General features: G+C 53.7%; 1 protein-coding gene across 7 annotated transcripts in view; it reads right to left on the bottom strand.

Moving 5' to 3' along the window:
• ATP2B2 (ATPase plasma membrane Ca2+ transporting 2) overlaps positions 1-10,430 on the bottom strand; it is a 192,693-nt gene that overhangs the window by 107,710 nt on the left and 74,553 nt on the right. For 6 of the 7 annotated variants that reach the window (XM_024740197.1, XM_024740193.1, XM_024740194.1 and 3 more), the window contains exon 1: positions 4,482-4,680. In XM_024740197.1, coding sequence (XP_024595965.1) covers positions 4,482-4,680 — 199 coding nt within the window. Of the gene's footprint in view, positions 1-4,481; positions 4,987-10,430 lie in introns of those variants that run through there. The other variant, XM_024740200.1, reaches the window with a different exon arrangement.

Raw genomic sequence — 10,430 nt, 5'->3', positions numbered from 1 at the left:
GGTGGCTCTGCGTAATGTGGGCCCTGCCAGGTCTGAGGGGTGTCTCGTTCATCATCGTGTTCATGCCACATGGGGTACCATCTCCCACGATCTGCTCTCCTGTCCTCCCTCAGCCCCTCTCTCTCCCCGACTTGGGCAGGCCATAGGATTCATACAAAATTAACTGGAGGTTCCATTTCACAACACTCCGATGTATCCGGTTCCCACCCTACCCTGCGGCTGCCCTGTCTTCTTTGTCCCCTTTCTCCCCCACCATGAAATATGCAATGCAGGGAGCGCCCAGCAGGGCCTCTTGAGCTGCCCCTGCTGACAGCTGGTGGTGCAGGGTCAGGAGTGAAGGATGAGAGCCATGCATGCCGAGTGAGTGGCTCAGGGCACTGCCACTCCGGGCTCCCGGGAACTGAAGCTAAGTGTTCTCTGGGTGACGCAGGGTGTCCTGTGTCCTGTCCCCACACTGCAGCCTTCCATACTACACAGAGAGGGACGCTAAGCACCCCACCTCTTCCTTCTCCCTCCCTTCCTTCATTCTGCTGATGCTTTCTGAGCCCCAGGCATTGCAGCAGGTGCTGGGATACAGTGGAGAATGACAATCAGCTCCTGCCTCAGGGCTCACAGGCCACCCCAACACCCACTACCCATCTTTCCAGACAATGCGAAGTCGCCTCCTCTGGGAAGCCTCCTCTGATAGCACACTGACCCTTTGTTGGGCACCATCTTATTTAATTGCCTAATTTTTGTACAGGGATGGGGCCAGATCATGATCTTTTTTTAAAAAAAGAGATACTTGGGTATAATAATAACAATGATAACGAACATCATTTTCTAAGTGTCTAGGGACTGCCACACAGTGCTAAGCCCTTCATGTGGATGACCTGATTTATTTCTCACATCATCCTGTGAGGTAGGTAGTGTTATGCCCATTTTACAGATAAGACAACTGAGGCTCAGAGAGGATTCACTGAACTCTCCCAGTGTCCCTTGAAGAGTAAGCCAGTCAGGATTCAAACCTGGGTCTCAGGGGCTCTACTGTCCTAGGCTGGACAGGTATGGAAAGAAGGGAGCAGTGGAGGGCACGAAGGGAGGGGCATTACCAGGATGGAAGAGAACCAGCAGTGGGAGAGGAAAGCAACGGCACGCAATGGCCCAGTGAAATACCCAACACTGCCAGACCACGCGCGCTGAGTTCACGGCCTGTGCGGGCAGCAGGTGGTGTCCCGGGTGGGAGTTGATTTCTATGGCTTCAGAACCCCTCTGTCACTTGCAGAGATCTTTCTGCCTAAAATTAGCTGGATATGAACAGGAAGGCTAATTTATGCGGGGCCTGGAGCAGTTTCCGGGAGTGTGACTCAGAGGCTGCTCCCTGCTGACGTCAGCAGACTAGGGCAGGGGGTGTCGGGAATGGCCAACCTGGGACCCTGGGACAGGGCTTTGAAGGGCTTTGAAGGGCTTTGAAGTTGGGGGCTGGGGCTGGAGGCCAAGCATTTCCCTGAGTCAGAAGAGGGCTAAACAGGGCAGAACAAATGCTGAGCATGAGAGGGAAAATGAAAAGTGCCCTGGTGGCTCCACCCTCCTCAGACCCTTGGCAGACAGAAGGCACCTTCGCAGGACTGTTCCTAGGTACATGCGCGTGGCTGGGGGCTGAGGGCACACCTGGCTGTGGTGTCTGACACAGCTGTGTTCAAAGTCTGAGCTGATGTGAGCCATGGTGGTGACCCTGAGCCCTCATGCTTCCCATCTGTGAAATGGGTAACACCACCTGCTGCCAGGAATGTGGGTGCTAAGGATGCAGAACAGCCTAGTAAAACGTGTAGCATCAGCTCGGACACTGGCCAGTGTCCCAGAAGCGTCAGATTTCACCGTTTCCGGAGAACGTGACTGCTTCTTCCAGAGTAGTGATAATCATACTGGAAACAACAAAAGCTGATGTTGACTGAGGACTTCTATGCCGGGAACTTGGCCTGATCTCAATGTTCAAAACCCATGTTACTGATGGGGAAATGGAGGCGTTTAGTCTCTGGGGCTGAATTCTAACACACAGTGCTGTCCATGTGCCTGGTAGGCAGGGTACTAAGCTACTTCACTTTAGCCTCACCACAACCCTATGAGGTAGTCACTATTATCATCCCATTTTTCAGATGAGGAAACTAAGGCACAGAGAGGCTGAATAACTTGCCCAGGATCACACAGCTGTTAAGTGACACAGCTGGGATTTGAACCCAAGTTGTCCAAGTCCAAGCCCAAGAGTAGCACTGTGCTCCTCTGTCCTTCCCCAAACCTCTTTCAGCTCCATCTGCACCCTGGGAAATCCTTCAGGGGATCAAGGCAGCAGGGGCTCTGGTTAATCCTACTGTGGGCTTTCCTCCTTCTCAGGGACGTTTCCCATGAGAGATCTCACTTGATGCTCATGAAATATTAGAAAACCAAGGCCCAGAGAGGTCAGACAAAAGCCTCAAAGGCACACAGCTGACAGGCAGCAGAGCAACAGTCAGAGCTGTCATTATCGTTTCCATTTTACAGATGAGAAAACAAAGTCTCCTTTATTTTTCTTTTCATGTAACTTCTTGCAGCACATCAGCAGTCTGGGGAATTCTAAGAAATATGGCTCTGTGCCACATCACATGCTTTCTCTTCTCTTCCCTCCATAGCCAAGTTCAAACACCTCCTCCTCCAGGTAGCCTTCCCTAACCTCCACTGCCCACCCATCTTGTTTCTCCTCGATCCCTGGGGTCCTTGCTGCACTTGGTCTGGATTATCTGCTGTTCTGGCTGCTTAGCCATCTGAGAGCTTCTCTCTGTGGGCTGGGGACTCAGTGGCCACATCTCAGGGTTTTATGGGTCAGTTACCCACCCTCCTCTGTGCCAGGCACCAGGATGGGTGCTGGATGTTCAGAGAGGAGCAGGACAGGATTCCGGCCCTCAGGTGCACACCTGCTGTCCCCAGCTGGAGCGTGGCCATGAGCCACTCGATTTCCCAGGTCCCCGAGCCTGTCAGGTGGGAGGGGAGGGTGGATTTCTTAACCTGGGGTTCAGGGCCTAGCTTTGAGGGGCTCTGCGAACATGCTGGTAGCGTGGACCACACTGTTGCACACAGTTGACTATTCTTCTGCGGGGAGGGGCCATAGCATCCATCAGGTTCACCACAGAGTCTGGGGTCCAGAGACACTTAATAATTCCTGACTCAAGAGAATCTCCTGGTCCCATTCAAAAGGCAAAGACCATTGGGACAACCCTGCCTCCTAGCAGGTCAGGTGTGCCAAACTGATGGTGGAGGTGAGCATGGGCCATTCTGCCACAGATTGATGTTTACATGAGGCCGGGGCCCAGGAGCCCCCCAGGCTGAGCCCACTCCCACCTCAGGGCCACACGTGGCTGTTCTCAAGCCCTGAGCTAGAATCACGCAGGGAAGAAACGACGCTTCCCCTCTTTCCACCCTCCCTGCCAAAACAAAACCAAACAATATCAAAAAAGCAAAAGGTGTTTCTAAACTTCTGCCCAGACTCAGCAAGGTGGGCAAAACATCAGAGACAGCAGCGAATCTGGGAAGAAGGACCAGTCTTAGCTTTTCCTCCTGACCCAAGAGAGGAGGGCCCCAGACGAAGAGGGACACTGACCCCTGGCGCCGCAGGGCACGGTGGGTGGCGGCACAGCAACGGACTGTCTGGCCCTGGCTGAGCAGCTAGGTCCACAGGCAGCCTCAGATTTCTTGTCGGATGAGACTTCAGATGCTGCCTGCCTCCCAGGTTGTGGTCTATACCTGGTGGAGGGATTGTCATCCACTCTCTTTAGAATAATCATGGCTACCACACATTGAGCACCTACTGTATGCTGTGCCTACTGAGCACCTACTGTGCGCTCAGGCTTCCACTGGGCACTGTGAGGTAGGTATCGGCCAGAGGAAGAAAGTGAGGCTCAGTGCAGTTTCTCTGCACCAAGCTGCAGGACTGGGAGTGCCAGGGCAGAGTACCTCACACCTGTGCTTTTGGGGTTTATTTAGGGAACTTTTCTTCTTCCTCGTGAGGGGAAGGTAACCCAAACTCTGAGCTCTGGTGCCCAAGCTGGGCTGGTGCCCTTCCTCTCTGCCTTGTGGCAGATGACATGGCTTTGGTCCCCTCCAGAAAGCTGAAACCTTCCCTGTCTGGAGATCGCAGGCCTGCTCATTTTGGCAGTTGTAAGAAAGCCCCACGCCCAGCTCCAGGGCAAGACGCACATGGGCATCTGTCACCTTTTCCGGGACAGCCCATCTTCCTGCCTGCCCTGTCTTCCCAGCAGCTCCACGGCTGCCCCAGAGACCGAGGGATCCCCAATCAGAGTCTGGATTTGGATGAGTCGGACATGACGCAGCCCAGCAGCAGGGGCTGGGGAGCTGGAATTGGCTCATTGCTTCCATGCTCAAGCCTAGATGAGGGGGCTCCTGGGGCCTGGGTAAGAGCCCAGGGTCTGACCCCCGAATTCAAACCCCATGTTTGAGCCTTGTGCACCTACCTTCGACAGGTGAGGTTTTGAGGCGCCGGCAGATGGTGTCGGTGTCCCCGTAGGTCTCCTTGATCTTGACCACGGCCTCGGTGCCCCGCAGCTCCATGAGGGAGCGCAGCTCCTCCATCGTGCACCCAAACTCGCCCCCATGGCTCGACTCATTTCTTTGGTTTTTGGAGTAAAAGTCACTGTTGGTCATGTCACCCATGTCTGCCGCAGTCCCCGCTCGGGGTGGGTCCGAGGGTCAGTGCTGGACAGGAGGCTGCCAGGCGACGGCTCCGTGTGGCTGTCCTCAGCACAACCTCACTGGACGGCTGTGGCTCCTGGCAGCTGACTCCAGGGGGCAGCCGAGGTGGGCTGGCGACAGTGGCGGTGGGCTCTGAGGGGCGTCCCCGGGCGTGGGGCAAGGTCCAGGGGCCGGAGGGGCTCAGGGCTGTAGACCCAGGAGTCTCCATTCAGCGGGGCCCATGCTGCTCCCTGGAGCTGGCATCTACATGGTCAGGGGTGGTGGCTCCTGCAGGGGCAAGCAGAGAGTGGTGACAGGGGTCAGACACTGGAGGCCTCATGGGACAGGTACCCAGGAAGGCCCGGCTTGCAGGTGCTACACACACGCCCCCCCACCCCAAATAACACCCACCACACATACACATACCTGGACGTGGATGTTCGTACAATACCCCATTGTGCACCGGCACCCACTGCAAATCCAAATGTACTGACACCCGCTAGGCCCTCCACGCTATACCACCCCCCAGCATAGCCTGATGTACCCTCATAACACATGCTAACCCCCCAATTGTCCACTGTGGACACACGGACTTGGCGATACGAACCCCGGTGTACACACACCCTGTGACATGCCGCTTGGGGTGCAACACCCCACCTGCCTACTATTTTTAGGGCCCACCCACTGCCATACACACACACCAACACAGGGCCCCCTTCACACACACGGTGGCGGACACCCCCTCCCCACCATGCACACTGTCACACGTAGTCACATTTACAGGCGTCATCTTAACATCCCCACCTCCTCCCCTCAAAAATACCAGTGCTCACAACCCTGTGTACACACATGCCATGCCCACACAATCAGGGGCCTAACCCCCTGCCCCCAAGTAACAGCTCCCAGACGCCCCAGCACGGATGCTTCCCCTGTCCACGCCTCCTATAGCTGCCGAAACGCACTGCTCTCCCCGCTGAGTCTCACAGGCGTGGGGATGGGAGGAAGCAACCTGCCTGCACCCGCAGCCCACAGCTACACTGATCGAGGGCCTCAGCCTCGCCAGAGGGTCCGTCTCGTGCATATTCACCAGGATGTCACTGTGGCCCTCAGAATGAACCGGGGTCAACAGAACCCTCACCTTGGGGCCCCAGAGTCCGGAACCACGGACCGCGGCTGCCACGTCCCTTAGGGAGCCCAGGAGGAGGAGGGAGCCCCGGCTACTCCCTGCCCGCCTGGCCACCCTTGCCGGAGTGTGGCATCTGTGGAGCTGCCAGGAGAGAACCCAATCCACCCAGATACCCAACACCGGTGGCCAAGGCCCCGGCAAGCGTTGGGTGACAAAGGGCCTCTGCTGAGCTCAGCTGGGTCTGGCACAGGGACTGGCCCCGCCCAGCGGCCGCGGAAAGCTGGCCGTCCTAGGCCCAGAACAGTGAGGGGGAAGAGGTGGGGGCAGGAAGGTGGGACTGAGCCCCACCCCAGCCCCAACTCCAACCTCGTGTCCCCCTCCCCTGCCCCATCTCTTTCCTTCACAATCCTTTCCTCTTGCACAGAGTTTTAGACCTGGAGGTAATTTAGGGTTAATCTCATTTTCCCAGTGAGGAACCTGAAACTCAGAGAGGGAAAGGAACTTGTCCAGAGCCACACAGAGCAAGAGCGGACGGAGCCCAGAGCTGGGCTGGGATCTCCTGACTGCCAGCCCGTTGCTCTTTCCCCTCCCACTAGGGGGCGCTCCCTCCTCTCTCTCTAAAGAACAACACAGGATCCTAAATCACAGCAATCCGGGTTCAAATCCGAGATCTCCTGAACCCCGGCTGTGGGATCCTGGGCGAGTCCTTTCACTTTTCCGAGGCTCAGTTTCTTCATCTGTAAAATAAGTCATTCTCCCCTGTGCCCCAGCTACTTCCCAGTTTACTGGGAACTAATTGTGAACCACCGTGTTCAAATCCAGTGAGCTTCCACCCGGGGTACAGAGCTTCCCAGCCTGGATCAGGGGGTGCTGGAGCCACAGGAGAAGCCTGTCATGCCTCACAGGAGGGCACTTGCACTCAAGGATGCAATAGGAAGCCTTATTTTCACACTGGGACCAACTGGTATCTTACCGAGTAGAACTTAAAATGGGCCTGATGCCTTAAGCAGAGACACGAGACACCAAAGAAAGTGCGTGCTTGGGATTCCCACCTGCAGTCCTGCAGGAATACTCGGGGTCCCTGGCCATCCGGGCATGCACCACCACCATAACCCGTGAGTTTTGACCCCAACGGTATATCCCCGAGAGGAGCAGGTGAGGCAGGGACCAAGCAGGCCTGTGTGTAGAGATGCTGTGGAGGTTAACTGGAGGGGCTCTAGAAGACACAGCCTCTGGGTTCAAGTTTTGCCACCTCTCAACAGACTGGGAGGCCAATTAACTTTAGTTTCGTTATCTTAAACAAAGGGGGAGTAATAGTATCTACTTCATAGGTGTTATGAGGCTTAAGTGAATTATTTCATGCAAAATACTAAGAATTGAGTCAAGCGCATGGTAAGCACTAATTATTGTGATTATTAGCAATCCATACAACCACTTTATGAGACAGGTAGTCTTGTTATTCCCTAGAACATGTGAGGAAACTGAGGCCAAGAGAGGTGAGGTCACTTGCCCAAGGTCACAGAGTTAGCGAGTGGAAGAGCTGGGATTTGAACTCAGGCAGTCTGGATCCAGAGACACTGGTATTAATCAGGACGCTTTGCTGCCTTCCCTGGTGCATCTCCCTCGTAGGGTTCTTACAATGCTTAAATGAAGTGCCATATGTGAATGAAAGTGCTTTGCAAAAACCACAAGGGACTCTGTAACGCCGAGGTGCTGTTTTCTATCTGTCTTCCCGCTACCTGTGGCGTGTCCTACAGGCACTGATAATTACATCTCTGACAGCACGAGCTATGAGACCCGTTAGCAGTAATTATATCTGTGATGACAACAGCAGAGATGAGTTAATGGGCTACTGGTGATTTTAATGACTATTGTGTTAAGATGAACAATGATCTTCAACCAACTATCCATCCATCTACCCATATGTCCATCCATCCATGCATCCAAGCAACCACTCATTCATTGTGTTGTGTGCACCTACTTTGTGCTCACAAGGGGGAAGAGAGACAATTAGATGAGTGACCTCCATAATATGATGGGTTTGCCATGACAGGGAGTCCCAGGTGTTGTGCATGTCCAGAGCAGGAAGATGTGACCTGGCCCAGGGTATCAGAGAAGATTTTTCCTTTTAACATGAGTAGGGAGTTTTTTTCCCCTTCAGGAAAATGGGCTGTGTGACTTTGGAGAAGTCACCTACCCTTTCTGGGCCTCATCTGTCCAGTGAGGTTGACCCATCTGTCTTACAGGCTGCTGTAAGGACCCATTGAGGCCCTTATGTGTGGGTCTCTGTGTGGCTCCAGGCCTGGAGCAGATACTCCACAGTGCTGGCTTCTGCACCTCCCCCAACCTCCCTCCTACCTACGCACCCTGTTATTAGCAACTGCACCTCCCTCAAGGCTGAGATGAGGTTCATTTGTAGCCAGTTCTTAATACCACACTGACAGTCACCCCTGTCCTAATTGATGGGCACACTGGCTGCTATGGACTGAATGTGTCTCCCTGCCCCAAATTGATATGTTGAAGCCCTAAACCCCAGTGTGATGCTATTTGGAGGTGGCGCCTTTGGGAGGTAATTCAGTCATGAGGGTAGAACCCCCACAAATGGGATTAGTCTTCTTATAAAAAAGAGACTTGACAGAGATGATCTTTCTTGGTCGTGTGAGGACAGTGAGAAGGTGGCCATCTGTAATCCAGGAAGTGGGTTCTCACCAGGAACTGAATCTGCTGGTATATTGATCTTGGACTTCCCAACCTCCAGCACTATGAAAAATAAATTTCTGTTGTTTAAGCCACACAGCCTATGGTATTCTGTTATAGCAACCCGAGCTAAGACGTGTGCCTGGGCAGGGCAGATGTCTGGGCAGCCAGTCCTGGGCCCAGAGAGGTTGAGCAACACAACTAGGGGTCACACAGCCAACTGGGGTCACAGCCCACTGAAAAGCCCCTCCCTGTTTTCCAAGCTCCTGCTGTGTGACCTTGGCCAAGCCCCTTTCCTCCCTGGGCCTCAGTTTCCCATGTGGAAACTGAAGAGATTGGACTAGTGTTCTCTGGGGTCCCTTCAGGCTCTGATGCGCCAGCTCCTTCAGAATCCAGAATGAATGTTCTGACAATATTGGGTTTATGCATTTCGGTTTCATCTTATTAGCATTTAAATGACTCTGTATTGTTACACTTCAGTGACTCAAGAATAGGTTGGGGCACCTTAATAAAGAGTCTTTGCCAAGAGAGACTCTGGCAGAGGAAGGAGCAATGGATTTTTTTTTTTTTGGAGTTAATTTAACAAAGAAGAAATCTATCTTTCGAAGGAAGGTTTTAAAAAAAACACCCCAAAACCTAAACCATCAGCTTTTCAAATCCTAATTGAAGGATGGGACATTGCAAATGAATTACGTGCTAAAAATAATTTTCGGATGCCGAATCCTCCTGTTTTCTGACCTGTGGAATTTAAATGCCATCTTAATACGTATTTATAAAGTCACCCTTCGCTTTGAATCGCCCCTGGCACCAGTGACAGATGTGGGGACACAGGCCCCGTCTGGACCCCTGATGACGAGGCCTGATGCTGCCACTTGGTAGTTTTGTGATGGGGGTGAGGGGTGGGGCAAGGTCTTAGCCCCTCCCTGGGCCTCCATCCCCTCTTACCCGCACGCCTCCCTCCTGCACAGGGCTTTGCGAGGCCTACCTGAGCTAGAGCTTAGAGCAGTTCCTGGCACAGCGTAAGACTTGTTCAACAGGGACTGTTCTTCTGATGGTAACTTAACTCGCTCCTTCCCTCTGCTCTCAGCTCACCCCCACAAGTCTTCTCTCAGACTGTCCCCCACGCTACTGTCCTGAACATGGGGCTCAGGCCAACCATGCCATCCCCACAAGGCTCCCAGCACCGCTTGGAAGGCTGGGGAGGGTCCCAGTTTGTAGGCACAGCTTACGGGGCTAGCCTCCCCTCTGCTCTGGTCCTGACTGACCAATCCCCACAGGCAGGACATTTTCTTTCCTCTCCTGGATGCAAATTCTGGCCTTTCTGTGGTCCCCACCCTGCTCCGCCCCAGCTGAGGGGACCCTCCTCGGTGCTGACCGGGGAAACGGGTGACCTCAGCCAGGCAGCTGGGGGCAGAGGGACAACTGCTCTTCTTCCCTCAGCCTCACTGGGAGAGTCAAAGCGTTGTAGCCACTGTCTTAGCCGCCCCTCTCTGGGGGAGGGAATGTTCCATGTATGTGTGTGTCAGAGGGTACCTGTGGTGTGTCAGCAGATGTGTACTGACTCTGGGTGACCCTGGAGGACAAGATGTGCTGTGCAGGTCTACAGGAGTACGTCAGAATGAGTGTGTACCTGTGAGTGTGAGTGAGCCAGAGATGTGTGTGCCCATGCCCGCCTCTGAGTGTGCAAGCCCCACGATCTGTGTGTGTGTATGCGTGTGTGTGCATCAAAGCTGACAATGACAGTCTCGGCTTTGAATTCTCACAGTCAAGGAGACAGAACGGGGAAAGAGGAAGGGAATTGAAAATGAATACCTCAGAGGCGAGTTTAGTGCTATTTTTAGAAAACTCCTATCCTGTTAACCAGAAAAGGAAAATCTAAAAAAAAAAAAATTATATATATATATATATA

This window comes from Neophocaena asiaeorientalis, unplaced genomic scaffold, assembly GCF_003031525.2.
Source record: "Neophocaena asiaeorientalis asiaeorientalis breed wild unplaced genomic scaffold, Neophocaena_asiaeorientalis_V1.1 scaffold75, whole genome shotgun sequence".
Taxonomy (NCBI): domain Eukaryota; kingdom Metazoa; phylum Chordata; class Mammalia; order Artiodactyla; family Phocoenidae; genus Neophocaena; species Neophocaena asiaeorientalis.
Note: the sequence above shows the minus strand (reverse complement) of the source record. Positions and strands in the feature narration are given on the sequence as shown.